At 40.6% G+C, this 22,071-nt stretch overlaps 1 protein-coding gene across 1 annotated transcript in view; it reads right to left on the reverse strand.

Moving 5' to 3' along the window:
- Positions 1-7,396, reverse strand: part of LOC144462723 (uncharacterized) — a 47,876-nt gene extending 40,480 nt beyond the window's left edge. Inside the window, exons 1-3 of the mRNA XM_078166890.1 lie at positions 7,242-7,396; positions 7,072-7,133; positions 1,548-1,722 (exon numbers count right to left, since the gene is read on the reverse strand). Coding sequence (XP_078023016.1) covers positions 1,548-1,663 — 116 coding nt within the window. The 5' untranslated portion in view covers positions 1,664-1,722; positions 7,072-7,133; positions 7,242-7,396. The remainder of the gene's footprint in view (positions 1-1,547; positions 1,723-7,071; positions 7,134-7,241) is intronic.
- Positions 7,397-22,071: the final 14,675 nt, after the last annotated feature.

A 22,071-nucleotide genomic window follows, 5' to 3' on the forward strand; every position in this document is an offset into this window, starting at 1 on the left:
TTTACTGTAGTGTGCTGGTGGGGTGGAGTTAAGACTGGTGAGGCCAACAGGCTCAACAAGCTTGTGAGGAAAGCCCGCTCTGTGGTGGGACTGGACCTGGACAGTCTGGAGACAGTGGCTGAGAGGAGCGTGAAGGACGAAATCTGTGTAATCCTGGACAATCCTCCTCACCCCCTGCACGATGAGCTGTGGCTGATGGGCAGCTCATTCAGCCAGCGGATTATCCCACCCAGGTGCAAGACTGAACGATTCAGACGCTCCTTTGTGCCCATCGCCAACAGACAGTACAACAGCGGTTTGGCTTAAGCAACATCCAGCTCTTAAGTGACTTATTTTGCATCCGTCCAATATGACACTTTATCTGCCACCTGTCATTTTTTTCATTCAGCACTTTGTCTGCCATTTTTTAGTCACTTTATTCATCTGATATAGCAATTTTATTGATGTAGCAATTTTATTTTTTCTTTTATTTATTTATTATTATATTTAATTTTTACATTTTATTTCTTCTCTTTAATCTTATTCTATTTAATGTCCTTTGATTTTGTCTTCTGCTGTTGTGATACTTGAATTTCCCCCATGGGGATCAATAAAGTATATCTTATCTTATGTCAGCATTTACAGCTAGACATATGCTTCCGTATAATCATTTGAATGTTTTATCTTCCTGCGACCTTGCATTCTCTTATGAGGACATTACATTTTGGGATTGTTGCATCTTGCACTTCATTCTTAAATTAGACCTACTGTTGTTATTCGTGGATAATTTTATGTGACATCTGTGGTAAGAAGAGCAAAATACACTAATCCATGCAAAAACAAGATGACATCTCTACCAAGTCAGTCTGGGCAGCAGTAGCTCAGTCCATAGGGACTTGGGTTGGGAACCGGAAGGTCGTCTGTTCGAGTCCCTGTCCGGACCAAAATATGGAGCGTGGACTGGTGGGCACTCTTGGGCACTGCCGAGGTGCCCTTGAGCAAGGCACCGAACCCCCCAACCGCTCGGGGCGCCTCACCAAGGGTAGCCCCCTCACTCTGACATCTCTCCAATTTGTGCATGTATAGGTCCTGTTTGTGCATGTGTGTGTCTTTCAGACCTGTGTGTAACTGACAAGCAAGAGTGAAAACATTGAATTTCTCCTCAGGGGGATTAATAAAGGAAATAAACTTAAACTTAAACTTAACTACAGCTGATCCTGACACAAAAGTGGACAAGGTACAAAACCTGATCACATTGTATGGTTGAAATTCGTTTTCGTATGCTTAATAAAGTTTGTGATTTGATATGGCATACAGATTTGAAAAATTTTAGTAATAGTAACAAGCTAAGACCCTGTTAATTAGGAAGTCCTCATTTGAAGACATTAGGACTTTAATATTGTATTATCACAGCATTTTACACAGGCCAATCAGGTGTGACAGACTGTAGTAGTGGTAGTTCCAATCCATCCTCCATGTTAGAGCCCCATAAATTGTCAGAGAAGTCTGAATGAAACCTAAAACATTTCAGTCATATTAAAGCAGATCAGATGAATGATTTCACCCACCTGTAGGTCCACACCAGCAGGCTGAGAGACAGGATGGTGATGACAGGACTGATGTACACCAATCGTCTGAACTTCTTTAGGTGAGGCGGGAGCTGATTGTGGCCCATCACAAACATGTTGCCTCAGTTGTGCTGGTTTCGGCTCAGACACATCTCCCTGATTCAGGTGGAGAAACCTGGACAAGCAGAAGTAAGTGAGCGATTCTTGTGTTTTACCTCAGATACTTAAGCTCCAGCTGCTCAGACACCCTCCCTGGTGGAACCATTATCTGAAGCTTTCAGGTGTATCAGAGTAGTGAGTGTAGTTAGCATTTGTTTTTATTCGTTTATGTTGTTTGTTAGCTTGTCAGGCTAACTGGCAGTGGTGACACAGCATTGTTGTTTGTGAAACACACAGTTGGCTTCAATCGGTTTTCAGTAGATAGTGAGAAATTTTTCCAGGGTCTGGTTTACATCCAAGGGGGGGGGGGGGGTCTTGATTCAGTATCCTTGTTGCCTGAGGCTAAAAGCTCTTCCTGAACCTCTCAGTGCTGGCCGGGTGTAAACAGTACCTTCTTCCTGATTGGGATCTTTAATGATTCTCCTGGCCTTATTTTTGCTGATCCTGTTGTAAACATCATTTATACAAGGCAGAGCAGGGCCTCTAATGTGTTCAACTGAAGGAACCACTCTTTGCAGGGCCTTGTGGTCCTGTTTGCTGCTGTTTCCATACCAGGCAGTGATGTTCCCTATTGACCCCAGTATACACTGTGCAATTCAGGGATGTCCCAGACAAAAGATGACCAATGTGAAAGAACCGTGACAATATCTTTGGTCGTGGCTCTAAAAAGGTGGTCCTATATCGCACCAGGTGCCAGGTGAGCAACCTAGCAGGTAGCAAACACTCACAGACACACCATAGTGTGCCCACAAAACTTTAGGTTATTTAATGATGTGACCCTCCATGTTGTGCTTCGCTGGAGAAGTAATAACCTGTGCAGCATCCTTGTGCAGTCACCATGGGAAGCTATTGCAACGTACGTTGTAGCCTGTGATTCAGTAGGCGCTGTCATCGTACAGTCTGAATACATCAAACTCAATGTCGTGCTCAAATTTATTAGATCCATGTCGCACAGTGTAGCTGCGCTAAACTTATAAGAATGCTAAAATCTCACAGTCTGTATGAGGCCTTTGGGTGCCCTTGATGGTGCTGGAAAAATTTCTTATGTATTTGAGTGGATGCCCAAAATTTCCTCAGGCATGTCAGGTTAAACAGTCTCTACCTTGCCTTTCTCACCACTTAGTCAATATGCAGCACCCTGGTCAGGCCCTCAGTGATGTGGACACCAAGGTATTTGAAGCTATCCACCCTCTCCACCAAGGACCTGTTAATATTAAAGGGGGCGTAGTTCCTTTGCTTTTTTACTTCCCAAAGTCAACGATCATCTCTTTTGTTTGTTGACGTTAATGAGTCGCTTGATGTTCTTACACCAGTGGGTCAGGTCCTCTACTACTTTCAGGTGGGGCTTTTTATTATTATCTGTGATCAGAACCACCACAGCTGTGTTGTTAGCGAGCAGCTGTAGAGGAAAACAAAAACACCTCTCTAATGATAAACTTTGCAAAGGTATAAGTAGCTATAGTCATGGTCAGACATTTAGAAAAACAAGTTTTTTGGTGGAGGTAGACTTTGAATAATGTTTACTGCTTTCAGTTTCAGACTGTACAAAAAATCTAAACGAATCAGAAAGTATTCATTCTTGCGAGAGAGGGCTCATGTCATTTTTTTGCCTGTAAGGCAGCTGTTGTTCCTTTCTAATGTCAGCTGTGATCAGCTTAAGACCCCCACCACCCTCTAGTACCTAGGCTGTGGTAAGACCAACAGCCCTGTTTGGCCTGCTCACTAATTTCTATGAGACCACTGCGGGAGTCCCAACACAGAGAGCTCTCTCAACTTAAGTAGAGTCTATACTTGACTCCACGGTATAGACTCCTTCCTACTGACTAACATGCTTGCAGGTGCATGTCTTTGTCTTTCCTTCCTAATTCTCTGTGATGATGGTGCAACAAGTCTTACACAGTGTTGCTCCAGCAATTATGGTGTGCCTTAGTATAACATTAACTAGAGTCAAATTCCACTGAAAGAACACATTTAACATTGTATCAGATAATGAATGACGTTTGCATCGAGTAAAACAGTTTGCTGATGGGAGATTAGAGCCTCAAACTTAAGTATGGTCAAATGTAACGCACTGTTGCAGTCATGTGTGGTCTTCACTATTTCAACAAAGTATGTTGACAACCGTGACCACTTGTGAAGCCAATGATGACATCCTGACAGTATGCTTAGGGTGTTTTTGTCACCTATAGGCACCGGATGAAGCAGTAAAAACAACACAGAAATATTGTTCAAAATTCACTCCTTTCATGTCTGTTTTCAGACTCCACCAACCTCTGAGAATTAAATTTGGCTCTTGAGCTGTGATAATGTTTCACTTTCTTCACCAGCTAGTCGCTAACTCTGTATGTCTTTGTGTGTGTGTTATTGTGTATGTGGGTTAGGGCTGTCAAAATTGCTCAAAAATGACGTTCGAATATTCCTTCTAAAAATAACTCATAGGTTCGAACCATTTGAATATTTTTTTTTCCGCATTATGTCCACAAGAGGGTAAACTAATACAAGGAAACATACTTGTATATGAAACATAACTACCTGTAGGTATTTTTATCAACATAAACGTCTTTGAAAACATTTACATACCTACACATTAAAACACATAAAACAATTATCTATAACATTACATTATAAAAGACCGCCGACCTCTCGCTCGCCCCTCCTCTCTGACCCGTGACCACACCGCCCGCGGAAGCGCTGCGAATAGCCTCGAAGCACCGGACCGTGACCGGCTCGCGCCCTGCAGCGATTGTTTCGGTGTCTGGTCTATTTTCTGCGCGAGCCGCAAGCGAATGTGTCAAGCCAGGTGACAGAGACAACAGCTGGGAGCAGAACCGCTTGTCGACTAGCGTGGAGAAATGCGCGTCTGACGCCAACGCCCACTTGCAAAGAGGACAGCTGCAAAGAGGACAGCTGCTAAATTCGAATTTAGAATATTCGTTGACAGCCCTAGTGTGGGTTTATCAGCTAAGTGCTGTTGCGGGAAATGAGGTTGATGAGAGTATTTAGAGTGAACCATGTACAGGAAATGAACTGAGTGCTTATTCCCAGTTTATCACTACGGGCAACATCTTTCAGAGAGAAGCAAGTCCCATAGGTTTTAAGGATGGGTTCACAAACAGGAACAATTATTGCAGCAAGCAAAGCCTTTTTCAATATTCACATGACTATTTTATAACAGACTTAAAAAATTGTGACTTTGTCCTTTAAGAATACTAGAAAACATGCACCAAATCTTCAGCTACTCCCTCTTTATCACACAGTGTTTATCCAAATGATACTGCAACAGTGTTTGCAACCCTGTCTACAGACTAAATGTTGACACTGTACCTTTCTGCGGAGCATGGATACGTTACATTTTCACGTTCTTATGTGGGGGACACGTTGAAACTTAACCTTTCAGCAACACTGTGATTAACGCTAACTCATTATTTAGCGAGCCATTGCAGCTTTGCAGAGGTCTCGCTTAGGTGTCGCACTGTCCTAGCCTGGCCTAGCCTGGCCTAGCCTGGACACGGAGTGTACATTTCCTCTACTTCCGAGGGGTGGTATCAACGGCTGTCACTCAAAGTGCCCCGTCACACAATTGGAAAGACGGAAAACCAAACGAAACGTGTGACGTAGGCTAGCACAACGCCACTGTAAACAGACCAGCAAGCTGCAGCGGAGATGAGCTGTGATGATGTCTGGGAATGAGTACTGACGTCTTTACGGATTTTCTCCTCACTGTGGACTCATGTGGAGTTGCATGGCAGTGATTCCCAACTTGGTCACTTCCCTGACCTGCTCCTCCATGAGAGCAACTAGCGGAGAAACAACAATAGCCACTGGGTTTTCACTGAGTCCCATCTTTTTCCTGATCAACCGAGCCAGTTGGTAAATTAAACTTTCACCAAACCCCATAGGAAGGACAGCAAACACATCCTTTTTTTCAATAAAAGCTTTCAGTGCAGCCATTTGCTCTGCTTTTAAAGAAAATGTACATTCCAGTTCGTTCAACACATTCGCAGTTTCAAAATCAGTAGCCATGTTGGTTGTTTACGAAATGCATTCATTCCGCTCCTTGTCCCTCCTATTCTGATGACGTGCCCACCCCAAAATAATAAATGGTTGTGATTGGCCCGGTAAGTTTTAACCGATGCCAGAATGCACCTTTATGATTGCATGGCCAGACTGATCTGTGGAGCAAAATAGAATATGAGCTTGCAAGATTAGGATGGTTTCACCAGGCTAATACTGTCCACCATCCTCTTTACCTCTTAATGACAAAGTCAGCTCATACACTAAGAAACACTGATAACTAACTGAGCAGTTACCTGAATACAGTATGAAAATAGCAAGAAATGAAAACAGTGCAGAGGGCTGCATTGGGGGACTTGTGACCTCAGTGTGTCTGACATTATTATTTCTTGACATTTTTTAATATTATACAGTATGCCATGCACTTGTTACATATATTTCATTTAACTGAACAGAGTTTTACCTCCTCTTAAACACAGTGTGCAGTATCGCTGAACTTGTCACACCCAAACAGGATATGAGAAATTCATTTGCAAAAAATGAGGAAAATAAATAATGGATATATCCATCTTTTTGCAAATGAACCCGTCATATAATAAATGATATAAATCAATGTTTTTTCTAATCACGTGTTGGACGTGTTTACAGCACGCGCACATGCATATGAGAAATTAAAGTATAAAGTCATATAAGTGCAAACTTGCAGTAATATTCAGATAAATAACTAAATAAATAACTTAATAAATATCATATGGGACTTCAGGAGCTCCACGGAAATAATAATAGTTGAATAGCTGGGTTGTCTCCATTATATGGTGGCTTTTTACATCTGAAGCCATAAGGGAATCAAATGATTTTATGATCACCTACCTGCTATATAAAAACAACTAATCTTTCAGGACCTGCGCGTGTAATTCAGGACTTCAGGACTTCTTACAAGTCCGAAGGTGATATTTTTATATTGTGCACACAAGATAACCCGTAAAAAATCACTTTACGGGACAACTGGCGCTTTGCAGGCTCTACTACATTTTCCTTCGGCTGTGTGCACCTGAAGTAGTTAGAGACGCATATTGCGCAAGATAAATGACTGATGGTCTATAAACACACCGTGCAACGTATTTAGTTTACTGTGGTTTTTATTTATTGATTTTATTTATATTTTTGATAACTGTCTATAGTATTCATGCAGAAACTGATAGTTAACTTCCCCCTCAGTGGGTTGATAGCCATTTTAAAAAAAACTATTGTTTTACTGCAAGAATGAATACTTTACTGCTATTGTTCTACTGTTAACTATTACAACACGATTTAAAGTATTAAATCCAGGCTGAATTGGGACATAACTTACCTTTCCCGTGCAGTTCTTCATGTTCATGTTAGAAATCCGATGTCTGTAATCCTGAGTTTCAGCTGGTAAAGGATGTAAGGAAAGGGATTTACAAAAAGTAAAGACGTTAAACACATCCAGAGCGCATTTTTTTTGTATTTTTTGTTTTGCTTTGCTGGTGAGCAGTTTACCTCAGAGTCATCATCTCCAGCTTGTTTGTAAGTGACACATAACTGTTAAAAAGCTAATGCGTTTTCCTGCCCGCCTTGTGTACGGCTGTGTGCAGCTGCACTACCTGATGTAGCAGGCAGGCAGCAGAGGGAGGAAGGATGAGGAGGAAGTCTGGTCTTAAACTGCTTGTGCAGCTTGTATGAAGTGAAATGAAATGGCTGCATGCTTTACTCTTCCAAACAGAATATAAATGAAATCAACGAGGACACAGGTCAGCCTACTGTTTCAATGTTATGATAGTGAACTTGGTCATAAAACAGGATGAATAGTAAGTTGGTAAGTTGTAACCAGTGTTGGGCAAGCTACTTGGAAAGTGTAGAGAGCTAAGCTACTAGTTACTCTAATATTAAATGAAGCTTCACTACATCAAAGCTATCGCCCTCAGAAATGTAGCAAGCTAAGCTACAGCAAAATGAAAGTAACTAGTGCAACTACATCCAAGCTTTTTACTAAATTGAACCAACTTCGTGCCAAGTCAGTGTTATCTTACTGATCAATAAAACTGTCAGTCAAACAGATAGGCAGGTAAAAAAGTTAAGTTAAATTGTTTACTGAACAGTGAGCTGCACTAACTCCCAACACGATTCAAACCACAACAGCAAGAATGAAAACCTGCTTCAAACAGTCACAACATGGTCAAAAACGTACATGCGTGTATGTATGTGTATGTACACTGTAAAAACTCAAAATTTTACCAAGAATATTTATCTCTAGTCAAAACAAATCTCATTACAATTGAAATAAGACTCATCACCTAAAAAGTAACTTGTTTTTAGACAATTTTCACTTGTTTCAGGAAAATTTTCACTTGAAATAAGTAGAAAAAAAATCTGTCAATGGAGCAAGTTTTTTTTTGCAAGCAAAAAAAAAAAAAAAACTTGCTCCATGGACAGATATTTATACTTATTTCAAGTGAAAATTTGCTTCAAACAAGTATTTTTTAAGTGTAAAGTGATTTGTTTTGACTAGAAATGAGGCTAGTAAACACATTTTAGTAAACACATTTTATAGTGAGCAGCATACACATGTCCCCTACAAATCCCAACCGTGTTTACAAAGTTTGAATGAACGAGACGGACGCAAAGGAAATGGAGGCTGCGCATTGATCCTTTTGTCTCTGTCTGCAGGAACGAATAAAAATCCCATTCATGATGGGGTCAAATGGATTATGTGCATTATTAACCACAAAACAAGCAAATACTTCATCTTAATGACATCTAACACTCATTATGCTTCAGCTGAATCCTCTAAGAAGGTGACCATGTTGAACTGAAATTAGTTTATCACGTTAAATGTCCGAAATTGTATGAAATTGCTCCAATGCGTTAAACCAATCTTTGCGCATAATCACACAGCCTGATATGTCCTGGCAAACACAGTGGGACTGCTGTACAGACCGTTGGTCTTTCTTACCCTAACCCTGGTTATTTTCTGAAAGCACAGAGCAAAGAAATGTCTTTTTTTTCTCCCCCAGTCTGCTGTCAGCAGGAGCGGCGGCTGCAGCGGGGATATCAGCACCACGGATGACGCGCGTAAAAAGATTTGACAAGCGTCTCCTTTAAATGTGTTTGCTGCAAGTGAAATGATACATAATAAATGAAGACAGTGACATATTTTCAATAAAAAACAATGAGTTGAACGTTCATTTCAAGCTTTTGTAGTACAACGAGTTTCAGAATTGTGCGAGTGCGGCCGGAGAGCGGGCAGCAGTGTTTGATGCAGGAAACTCGATATGGACTTGAAAATCAATTTCGGAGTGGGGGTCGTTCGGAACGGTGGTGTTTGGGAATGGAGGGCTGTCCCCAGTCAGCTTCATGTGGAAGTTACTCTGTGTGGTAGCGGTGACAGTTTTATTTCAGTCCATAACAGAAATCCCCGCCTTGTTTGAGCTTCAGAAATGATTTTGGAAATATAGCTTGTGTGGACGCTACCACGCTAAGTGATCAATAAAAGAGCTTAACTACTGAGAAGTTACTTGATTCAGAAAACAGCGACGCTACCACCAAGCTACTGAGAAATGCAGTTAAACTACAAACGTCCGCTACTGTAGTGATGCTACTGCCCAACACTGGTTGTAACTTTATTAGTTACCCTATCAAGAATAATATAAAAACATTTTAGAATAAAGATTAGTTTGGAAGTTACAGAGACATGTTTTCTTTATACGAATGCCGTTACAGATGCAATATATAATAGGCCATGTAAGGTTAAATATAAATGAGGATTGTTCATGTACATATCAGACCCTCCATATAGATAGACACAGCTGCATTTTTTACATGCCACTTAGCAACAAGTGCGCTGTGATAACAAAATAAATAGCTGCAGGAAGTGCAGATTCTGTTATTTCATGTGCTATTAAATCAAATCAAATCAAACTTTATTTATATAGCACTTTTCATACATTAAAAATGCAACACAAAGTGCTTCACAAAATTAAAACAATGAAAAACCTGGCCCTCCCACCCCCCACATATAACACACACACACACGCACACACACAAAAAAAAATTAAAGGGCTATTAATACTGTCTGTAACTGCACAGACAAAACCATAGACCTAAAATTAAGATTAACCACTTCCGGTTTGTATGCCTCTGTGAACTAGGCGGTGGGCCGAAGCCGCCATTCCTTGTATTTAAACGATCCCTATCGGGGAAGGACCCAGATTTTTGTTAACAACTTCTTAAGTTTTCAATAAATCAAAAGAAAATTGTTGCCACCGGTACTTCTTGCACATTTTTGTAGATCGGTAACTTTATCACGTTACTTTTTTTCTGGCAAACAGAGCAGACAGCTACGTCCGGGGTCGTGACGTGATTGTAGTTATCATCCAATGGAACGCTTGGAAAAAAGAAAAAAACCCTTGGAAAAATGGCGCTGCATGTAGAGCCACACATACATAGCCTAATAAGTCTCTTTTATGTCTTCAATACATAACGTGGTCTTTACACGTTACTGACTTTTTTTTAACAGTGTAGGTACCATGTATATTTTCTCTGTGAGCTTTATACAAAATAAACATATCTGATTTCACAAATTTGAGGTCTGTTATCTTGCTTGGGAACTTCACCTGTCATTTATCTGTCAAAATGATGAAATGTCATAAAAATGACCCTCCTCCCGCCACTATATTAATCTTTGTTGCTATTTTTTTATTTGTTTGCTAGCATTACATTAGCATAAGAAATGGAGTGCTGTATGCATATAATTCAGAAAGATGGACCAATCACTCCTTTTACAGACACAGGATGGCAAAAATTTATTAAATCAGTGTTTGAGTGGAAAGATTTAGGGACTGAAGAGAGTCTTATAGCTGAAGAGGCAGTGCGGAGATTTAACTTTAACAGCCAGTAACCTGCTGAATATGCTATACCAGCTAATGCTGGCTGTCACAGGGACTGCTACATCCATTTTACTAATATAACAAAAATAAAACGAGCCCAGAAAGAAGAGAAAAGGAAGCTTTAATTCAAAAAGAAAATGGAACAGAACGTTGCTATCAAACATGCAGTGTGAAACTGTAAATGTGGATCTTGAACTTCAAATCTGAATCTTGAATGCTGAATCTGTGAACAAAGAAAAGAAATTAGGAGCTACAATGACATCCTCTCACATGATCAGGTTCTGACAACTCAAGTTTATTGTACGTAATTCACTGTTCAGACATAAGCTTTGTATTTCACTCTACTCAAATGAGCAAAACCCTAGTCAAAATCTATTGATAAATCAGATCACTGCATTCTCATCCACTTGATTCCATCACAGGAGGGAGTCATTTGCCCATCTAGCTGCAGTGAACACTGTTGAGATGAAGAAAGGTGCTAACTTAAATTAAGCCCCTCACTCATTCACATTACTTTTGAAGTCCAATAAAGTGCTCAGTAACATTCACAAACTACATTAATTAAAAACAGCAAGGGGAAAACACGCAGTTGTTATTTCCATTTAATCTCAGATAAGGTGACCAGATTTCTGAAATGAAAAGCAGGGACATTTCAAGTTCAGAGTACAGAAGTCATTAAATATTATTATGAACTAAAAAATGGGGGCAATTGCAGTTTCATGTATTTTGACAGCTTTCAAAGAATGCAATGGACCACCATGTCATTGTGGTCTACGGGCGTAAATGTTTTGTTTTTTATTTTCTTGTCATTAAAAGGACATTTCTTTTCCTCCTGCTTCCTTTTACTCTTCTATCAGTAATCTTCCTCTCCTAAAACAGAGCCACACATATATATAATATATTGTAATAGCTATCACATGGTAATGTTCACAATTCACTATAATACAGCCACACCAACAACAGTATATGTTACTGTCAGTGAAATAAGTCTTCAGTCCGCTCCAACTCTGACTTATTTCTTCTTTTGCCCTCATAAAATAGCTTCTGTCTTCTGTCTGTGGAGTAAATGAGTAAAACTATGGACAGCACCACCCTGCCAATGCAACCCACATAGCAGTCACAGGTAGTACTGCATCAGTCTATGCGCAACCAGAATCAGAGCTGTGGCGTCTATTTCACTTGTGTTTTTTTAATCCACAGTTGAAATTGGGGACATTTCCGGGGACAGCTCTAGCTTGGGACAGGTCAGCCAAACTGGGGATGTCTGGTCACTCTAATCTCAGATGATCTACTGAAATAACACAAAAGTAAAATCCCAGCATTTTTATACAACTGCTATTTTGCCCCCAAGTGAGATAGGACAGAATAGTATGGGACCTATTTAAGAAAAAGATGCAAGCATTAGTACTCCCTATTTCAGACACACAAGTACTAAACCAACTATTAAAGCAACAGTATGTAACTTTGGCTGCGACACACGGCTTCAGAAACTGAAACTTAACCATGCACGTTTACGCGTCACACAAAACAGCAATTTTAGTAAAACCGGGTCATACTTTATGGAGAAAATGTCCTCTGGTTTCCCCTCTGATGTCCTAGACTGCTCGGCCTCAACTCTGTGATTCACAGAGGTTCCTGAAAGCAACATGTAGGCTGCCTGCAGACCGAAGCTGCAGCAGTGGGTAGGTGGGGACAACTCTGCTAAATAAAAGGCTGCAGACAGACAGAGCAGTGGTAGGACACCAGAGGGAAAACCAGAGGACATTTTATCCATAAAATATGACCCGGTTTTACTAAAATTGCTGTTTTGTGCGACATATTAACGTGCATAGTTTAGTTTTTTGAAGCCATTTGTCATGGTCAAAGTTACAGAGTATTGCTTTAACAAGCACTACATATATGAATAAAGTATGTGTCTTCACATACAATAATTGTGATGTCACAACGCAGTGATGTACGGGAATAAGAATGGTGCACAGCCTCAAACCAAGGTGAAGCCTGAATCTGTGGATGTCTTCTGTTTGTCTTTTAGTGCTAGAAGTAGCAACAGAGACAGAGGATGGTGAGGAAACTCCGGCAAAGACACGGGCTCTAAGATCACACACAAGTGACTTCCACACGTCTGAGAGAGCACCACACTTGCTCCCAATACAATGTTTGATTTGCAAACATGAAAAATACAGATATGAAGCACACAGCCGGAAGAGAATAAAAGAAAAACTTTCTCGGTGTGAAACACTCACTGCAGGGAAGTTACTTCTTGCTGCTGAAGAAAGACAGGATGAGAGTCTGTTACTACACATTCGTGACAGGGGCCTAGCGGCTAGTGAGGCACGATACCACTTCTCCTGTTTCAGAGACTACACACGGTACCTTTCAAAAAAGAAAAGTGAGAACACAGAAAGTGTGTGTGATGACTCCTGCAGGAGGGGAAAAATGATGTAGCTTTCTATATAATGTATATGCTATGTTATGTTTTGTTTCTTTGTTACAAACTCTCTAATGCTACACATGTGATTTACAATCAGTTCAATCACTTTCCAAAAACCTTACTTTTTTTCGTTTAGCTGTTAGCTCTCTTCTGCTGTTTCCATGGAGGTTATGTGAGTAAACAACGATTAATTGACAACATTGTTTACACATCATCATAGCGTGTTTGCTTGGTTTATGAGACTCAGTGATGTTGGTCAGCAGATACTCTAATAAACGTGCAACAATCCCGGTTATTTCTACCACTAGGACTTAAGAGACCTAACGTAACCCAATGAGAAATAAGATGCAAGCCACTTCAGCTTCACTTTACCCATAAAGTGCGTGAAGCTGCTAGTGAGCGCTTTTTGCTAAAGCTAACGCTAACGTTACTTTACACTTGCAAAACGTCACCATACGTTTGAACTCAATACTGTACAAGACAATCAAGTTGCAAACATGTTTTTAATAATATAATAACGTTACTTACTTGTCTCCGTCGTGTCCATCTGCCGATTCCTCTGTTGAACAGCTGTGCTCAGTGTAGCTAAATCCGATAGGCTAACAACGGCCCTCCCTCGAAATCTTAGCATTGTATTGGTCAAACTGTTATAGTAGACTGCAGCGTTTGCCTGAATATTAAACAAACTTTAAATTATAATTGTGGAAAAATGTGCAAGAATATAGAGTGGCAACAACCCGGATCTGATGAAGAATAAAATAATTAAAACAATTTTACAAATCCAGGTTGTCCCTGCACAGGGATCATTACTTTGTAAAACTAATGCAGATACGCGGCTTCGGCCCATCGCCTAAACCAGTTAAGTTGCAGTTACAGTTTGCGTCAATGTCTGTAAAAGATGGATGCTACACGCACATCTTCCCCACGGCAGCACAGAAGATGTATAAAATCAGCAGTTTCAAGGTGGACACCCAAGATTAGTGTTTTCAATTCAGTATCCGACCAAATGTCCTCCCTTCTCTTCCTGAGTTATGACACTGAGTAATGGCCAGAAAAGTGTTGTGCAGAACATTATGATGTCACAGTGACGTTGACCTTTTGGATAGAAAATGTCATCACTTTATTCTATTAGACACAGAAATTGTGTCAAAATTTGCTTATGAGTTATGGCCAAAAACATGTTTTGTTAGGTTACAGTAACCTTTGACCACCAAATTCTAATCAGGTCATTCTTGCGTTAAAGTGGATGTTTGTGCCAAATTTGAGAAAATTCCCTCAAGGTCCTCTTGAAACACTGCATTCATGAAAATGTGACAGACAAGGTCACAGTGAACTTGACCAAGTAGACTTTTTTGTGCCACATTTGTAAAAATTCCATCAAGGTGCTCTTGAGATATTGCATTTATGAGAATGGAATGGACAGGCGGACAGACGGACGAACAACCTGAAAACATAATGCCTCTGGCCACGGCTATGCTGGTGCAGAGTCATAAAAAGACAATCATAAAATCAAAAGAAAAAAAACCCAACCAAACAGCCTTTTTTCAACTAACTGATCCAGCCAGCGGGGTGGACAGTGGACATGTCTGACCCATAGCTGATGTCGTAGATGCATTTTTCAGCTCTACCTTATTCTGCTGTGGATGCAAAATGTAAAATGTGTAAATCTTTTGTTCAGTGTTCAGGCTGAAGTCAGTATGCCAATATGAATAAAATGAACAAAAAGTATCTGGATGTTATTATCAAAAGAATAAATATACAATGCCACCCTGCTATTATTAGTGTAGAATAGCACATCCCTTCATGTGATCACAAGAAGATTTGCTGTGTCTTTCAGCACAGTCTCAAGAGCATGGAGGAGATACCAGGAGACCAGCCATTACACAAGGAGAGCTGGACAGGGCCACAGAAGAGCATCAACCCAACAGCAGGACCAGTATCTGCTCCTTTGTGTGAGGAGGAACAGGAGGAGCACTGGCAGAGCCCTACAGAATGACCTCCAGCAGCTACTGGTGTGCATGTTTCTGACCAAACTGACCATGAGGGTGGCATGAGGGCCCGACATCTTCTAGTGGGACCTGTGTTCACAGCCCAGCACCAGACTGGCATCAGAATTGGCAGTTCCACCACTGGCACCCATTCTCTTTACAGATGAGCACAGGTTCTGTAGAGGCAAAAATCGGTGCCTGGAATTGGGCCTTTAGGCTCCCGACCTTGTCCTCCACTTGACTTCTCAGTTGTCCTTTTGATGTTGATCTGGTACCTTGGATTCAGCTAAGTATACTCAAAGAAAACACTGGAGACAGGCAGAGTCCGATGCAATCGAGTTTAATGTGTTCACAAGCTTCAACACATACAACTCATCGAGTCAAGCCCCGGAGCTAGACTGAAAAACAACTTTCAGTGCGTCTGCTTTTATGCTGGTGGAGACTGAAGAGAGTCTCCACCTCCTTCTGCTAATCCATCCCTCTTGAATGTAAAGCTGTTGGTGGCAACCTTTTTCTTTTTGTCCAATTGTGAACAGGCCCGATTTTAATGGTGTATCACTTTCAATTTGAGCCTGGAAGTTCCCAAATTTTCCACCTTTAGCTTTGGATTTGCTTTCACTTTATTTTTAAAAAACATGTGAATCTTGGGGACTTTCTTTATGCAGTTCCTTGTGCTCTTATACAATATAAACTTCAAAATGTGCATCTGGTAGTACAAACATTTGAATGTGTGTGTGCTATCATTATACAGAACATGATAGATTATGTGTGTGCTCTGTGGTGTGACTACGATGTTGACTCATAACTCTAATTTGTGAACACTTTAACATGTATAACAATGCTTTAACACATATAGATGCATTTCAATCAGTTTTATAGGGTCTTATACATAAGACATGGTTATATGATGGTTATATGGTTTTGTTTCTTGATCAGTTTATGCAGTATAACACTTTTACTGGATTAGGGATTAATTCTTACACTACAGTTCACACTGAGCACATGGGACAGGCTTGAAAGAATCTGGAGACACCACAATGAACATCATGCTGCTTGTTACATCATCCAGCATGACCACTTTGGCAGTTGGACAAGTGATGGTCTGAGGAGACATATCCTTGTAGGATGGCACACAGACCTCTGTAACCCAGGTTATTAGGCCTTAAATGTTAGAAGGTGATGAAGAATAAGTCAGTTGAAAAAATTGTATGGTAAAGTTCATATTTTCCATACAGGAATTAATAAGGAGTTGATTAAAAGGAAAAACTAGTACATTAATAAATACATTTTAAAAAGAATGTAAAACTTCAATATTAAATGTTGGCAACACTACATAATACGGCCCGCGACTTAGAGCGTACCTACCGCTCACTTCGAGCGTACCTACCGCTCACTTTGCACCTAATTTAACAGAAGTACTGAGTAACTCTCGCTCACTCCCCCCCCCCCCCCCCCCATTTCCCTCATGTTTTACAGTATAACTAGGCTGCTTCTTAGCACGTAACTCCCGTTGACTTATGTCCTACTTTACACCAACTTCCACAGAAGTACAGAGTAACTCTTGCTCACTTCCCCCACTATTTCCCCCGTGTTTTACAGTATAACTAGGCTGCGTCTGAGAGCGTAACTCCCGTACAATTACGTCCTACTTTACACCAACTTAGAGTAACTCTTGCTCACTTTCCCCCGCTACTTTCCCTGTGTTTTACAGTATAACTAGGCTGCATCTGAGAGCGTAACTCCCGTACAATTATGTCCTACTTTGCCCGGACTTACAGTGTAACTCCTCCTGGTCTTTTTTCCCCACCAATCATTTTAAGTACCAGGTATATTAAATTAAATAGTCTGCTGTACAATATGAGCACAGCCTTTCGCTCTTTGCAATTGTTACAATCTTGTTTTTTCTAAGTGTCAGCAGGCAAATTTCACCCCTATTCCAGAGATGTACTATTCATTATGGTTTGGAAAAATAATATGTTGGGAAATGGCTATACAGTATGGAAACTGGCTAATAACAGGCTGGCTGGTAGCAAACTTACCTCTCTAAAATGCACATCTATGGAAGTCTCGTACTGTCATCCAAGGGCAAAACACAAACTATACAGTAATAAATCCACAATAATGAGTCATTCAGAGTTATAAAATGTTTTTATTATGTGATTACACAGAAAACACATGACAGGCACTATTCCTCTCATCCATACTCTGTAAGTACAGTCATTTTTATTTATTTCATTTATCCTTTATTTAACCAGGTGAGTCCCATTGAGATTGACATCTCTTTTACAAGGGAGCCCTGGCCAAGATGGCAGCAAACCAAAATTACAACAATAAAACATCATAAAACATAAACAGTACATAGATAGGTACATGAAGTATATACAGTACACATCAAACTGTAATCAGTGTCTAAGTAGTTCCTGCAAAATAGGAGCAATTAATACGAAAATCTTCAGAATCCTTCTTTTAGACCTAAAATGTTAGGAAACTACAGCCCCAGGTTGAAATTTCCCGGAATTGTCCTTTAACTACTCTGTCTATCTAAAACAACCCTTAGTCCCTCATACCTCAGGAATAACATAAGGCACACTGAGCCACCATATTTCAAAGTTCCCAGAATATTTCCTGAAACTGGCAGACATGCCTTTAAATTCAAAGCCCCATCCAATTTGAATATCATCCCCACCACAATCAGAACTATCTATCCTCTATCATGAAGTCTCATGGACAGGAGGGGATAACAGTGCAAACTTCATAATACAGCCCGGTTCCCCGTAGTTAGCGTGTACCTCCAGGAGAGCTAGAGTGTACTTAGACACTAAGGAGGGGATAACAGTGCAAACTTCATAATACAGCCCCGTTCTCTGTAGTTAGCATGTACCTCCAGGAGAGCTAGAGTGTACTTAGACACTAAGGAGGGGATAACAGTGCAAACTTCATAATACAGCCCCGTTCTCCGTAGTTAGCGTGTACCTCCAGGAGAGCTAGAGTGTACTTAGACACTAAGGAGGGGATAACAGTGCAAACTTCATAATACAGCCCGGTTCTCCGTAGTTTGGCAGTACTCACAGGAGAGGTAGGCTATACCTAGACACTAGTTACAGGGAAATTAAGATCTACTTAGACACTGATTACAGTTTGATGTGTACTGTATATACTTCATGTACCTATCTATGTACTGTTTATGTTTTATGATGTTTTATTGTTGTAATTTTGGTTTGCTGCCATCTTGGCCAGGGCTCCCTTGTAAAAGAGATGTCAATCTCAATGGGACTCACCTGGTTAAATAAAGGATAAATGAAATAAATAAAAATGACTGTACTTACAGAGTATGGATGAGAGGAATAGTGCCTGTCATGTGTTTTCTGTGTAATCACATAATAAAAACATTTTATAACTCTGAATGACTCATTATTGTGGATTTATTACTGTATAGTTTGTGTTTTGCCCTTGGATGACAGTACGAGACTTCCATAGATGTGCATTTTAGAGAGGTAAGTTTGCTACCAGCCAGCCTGTTATTAGCCAGTTTCCATACTGTATAGCCATTTCCCAACATATTATTTTTCCAAACCATAATGAATAGTACATCTCTGGAATAGGGGTGAAATTTGCCTGCTGACACTTAGAAAAAACAAGATTGTAACAATTGCAAAGAGCGAAAGGCTGTGCTCATATTGTACAGCAGACTATTTAATTTAATATACCTGGTACTTAAAATGATTGGTGGGGAAAAAAGACCAGGAGGAGTTACACTGTAAGTCCGGGCAAAGTAGGACATAATTGTACGGGAGTTACGCTCTCAGACGCAGCCTAGTTATACTGTAAAACACAGGGAAAGTAGTGGGGGAAAGTGAGCAAGAGTTACTCTAAGTTGGTGTAAAGTCGGACGTAATTGTACGGGAGTTACGCTCTCAGACGCAGCCTAGTTATACTGTAAAACACGGGGGAAATAGTGGGGGAAGTGAGCAAGAGTTACTCTGTACTTCTGTGGAAGTTGGTGTAAAGTAGGACATAAGTCAACGGGAGTTACGTGCTAAGAAGCAGCCTAGTTATACTGTAAAACATGAGGGAAATGGGGGGGGGGGAGGGGGGGTGAGTGAGAGTTACTCAGTACTTCTGTTAAATTAGGTGCAAAGTGAGCGGTAGGTACGCTCTAAGTCGCGGGCTGTATTATGTAGTGTTACCTAAATGTTTCATTTCAACCGGCTGTCAATTTGCAGTGACAGCCGGTTTTCCTAATGTAATCAGAGCTATCGACTGCACACACATGGCTACAGTATAAAAGCACCATCACAGGATGAATTTGTTTATGTCAACAGGAAGCATTTTCATTCGATCAATGTACAGATCATATGTGATGTGCAAATGCAATTAATTAACATTGTGGAGAGGTGGCCTAGTTCAATGCATGATTCATAGCCTACATTCTGAGTAACAGCATGGTTGGGAACAGACTACTAGCTGGCATTGTTCTTGGTGAGTAAATAATTTATTTGTTTAATTGTCCTAATATTAATCCCCCTGATGCGCATTGAACATGTGCGCCCCCAAATCCAAATCCTGTCTTCACAGCATCATTACTACACAGTGGTTAAAGTTAGTGACTTGCTGTTTTTTGCTGGTTAAACTACAGTTTCAGAGCTTTCTAACAAGCCTCTGACTGTCTTTGTGTGTAAAGTACTCATGTCAATAAACCCGTGCGTAAAGTGTGACATTTCTTAATCAGCCTCACCTCTTCCCTGGTGCACTTCTGCATTAATTTACAACAATAGTGTGTGATCCGTGTAAGTGGTGTATACAGTCAACAAATGGAAACTGTAAATCCAGTTCACATAATTAATTGTCTGCTTTCAGTTGACCCCAGGCGTCTCTCTGTTCAAACGGGGTGAGCTCCTCCTCTCCTGTCCCCCTGCCTGCTTTGGCCACACTTTGGCGGTGGGCAGCCCTCCTCCGCTTCACGTCCACCTTAATGTCGGACCACTTCTTTTTTAATTCTGCGTGTGTACACTTTTCTGTCCCCACAGCATTGACAGCCTCACACACACTCTCCCACTCACTCCGCTTATGTTTAGTATTGATGCCAGAGGACAGCGTGCCAAAAAGTACATTTTTGCGCGCCTCCACTTCAGTGAGTAGCGTCTCCAATTCGCATTCTGTTAAGTTTTTCTTTTTTCTCGTCTTACTCATTCTTTTGTTATAGTTTTCTGATCATGCTGAGAGGGGAATCTCAGGTGCAGGGTTCATTTAAATATGATTTGCATATTTAAATGGGGCATGGACAGGGAGGGGTCGGGTACTCCAACATGTGCGCTCAATTCCACATTGATTGGGATGTACAAAGGAAATGTGCTTGGATTCATGTGTACGCACAGATTCATACATCTGGATATTTTTGTGCGAACGACGTTTTCTGGATTTAAGCGTACGCCATATTTCAGTAGGAAATCCACGCAAGTCTTTGTACATGAGGCCCCAGATGTTTACCTTAAGCTAGCTCGGGCCATGTTAAAGTTAACAATATTTTAACAGAGCAAGGCAAGCTAATTGCTAGCGTGCTCGGTTGAAAAGAAATAAAAAGAACAATGCTTTGAAATGGCGGTCAGAGATGGCAGAGGTATGATTACATAATTCTGTTTGAGCTATAACAGGTGGTGTATTCCACATTTTATTTCCCAATTGCTCTTGGAAAGAAGAACAAAGTACTGTAAACAAACTGTTAACATTGGAGATCGCTGGTTTCGGTTCAACGCCAGAAGTCGTGCACATAATTCGCGCAAGGGATCATGGGGGCTTGGAATAAGGTGGATAGAACAGTTCTATACCTTGTCCTATTATCAAACAAACTAAATAGCCTTATGTTATTTGTGCTGCACAAGTCCGGTCACCACCGGATGACAGGTTTTGACCCAGCTTGGCTGTCGGAGGGGAAATACTCCCCTGGCTGTACGAGACTGATCTTGGTAATTTAGTAAGTAAGTAAAAACATACATTGCATACATACATAAATAAATAAATAAATAAATAGACAGATTAGATAGATAGATAGATAGATAGATAGACAAAATACAATACATAGAGAATTATTTCAGTTTTCTTTTTTGGTTTTAGAAATGTTCTGTTGAATATAAAGACAGCATGAACAGGCAGTTGTGAGAGGAAGCCAGACATCTGGCGTCTGAGCCTAGCAGTATGTATGTGCAGGTCAAGACAAACATTCGCAATAGGCTGCAAGGAGACCATCTTGCACATGAATCTTGCTCTGAATCTAATGATTAACTGAATAATGATCACAAGCTTTTATTTCATTAAAAATCAGAAGAAATTAGTGTAAGCTAGTTAATTTTTTGGTACCATAAACTTAGTTCAGAATCTAAATCCTGAACTATGAACATGAACTAGTTCATTTAAATCTGTGTGAACTGCACTTTGAGCGAGCTCTTGAGGTTTGAACGTCACAATCGCTTATAAGTGGTACACTGTAAGCAAAAAAAAATTACACGTTGGGAAGAATTATGCTGTAAGTTTTGGTCATGATCCAAAGTGTTAAACCACTGATCTCAGCCCATCTGTCAGCGTGATAATGAAGTCTGAGCTGGCACAGTCTACAAAAATAACAAAGGAAATACGCAACATGGAGAGTGCACAGAAAAACTGCATGTGAGCAGAGATTGTAACCCAGTGTGGATATTGTCTCTGCACACGTATGTATGAGTGTGTGACTTATCTGAATAGAAGCTTGTGCCTGCATGTACGTCACAGACATCCTCTGTCCTCCCCTGAACATCAACATCCTGTCTGGAGGATGGGGAGGTGTGTCCGTTTGTTATTGAGGGACAGGAGGAAAACTTCAGGGTCAGATTCCACCTTTGGAGACAAGGAGAGGTCAAGTGCTGCCACAATAACGGATGCTTTTATTCATAAACAAAATCATGGTCAAACGGGAAGGTCGGATGTGTGAGATGAGGATTTTCCTGGCCATAAGGCTTGTCTCTCTCCGTTTGTCTTTCTGACAGCACTGTTTT

Source organism: Epinephelus lanceolatus, chromosome 4 (genome assembly GCF_041903045.1).
Source record: "Epinephelus lanceolatus isolate andai-2023 chromosome 4, ASM4190304v1, whole genome shotgun sequence".
Classification (NCBI taxonomy): Eukaryota; Metazoa; Chordata; class Actinopteri; order Perciformes; family Serranidae; genus Epinephelus; species Epinephelus lanceolatus.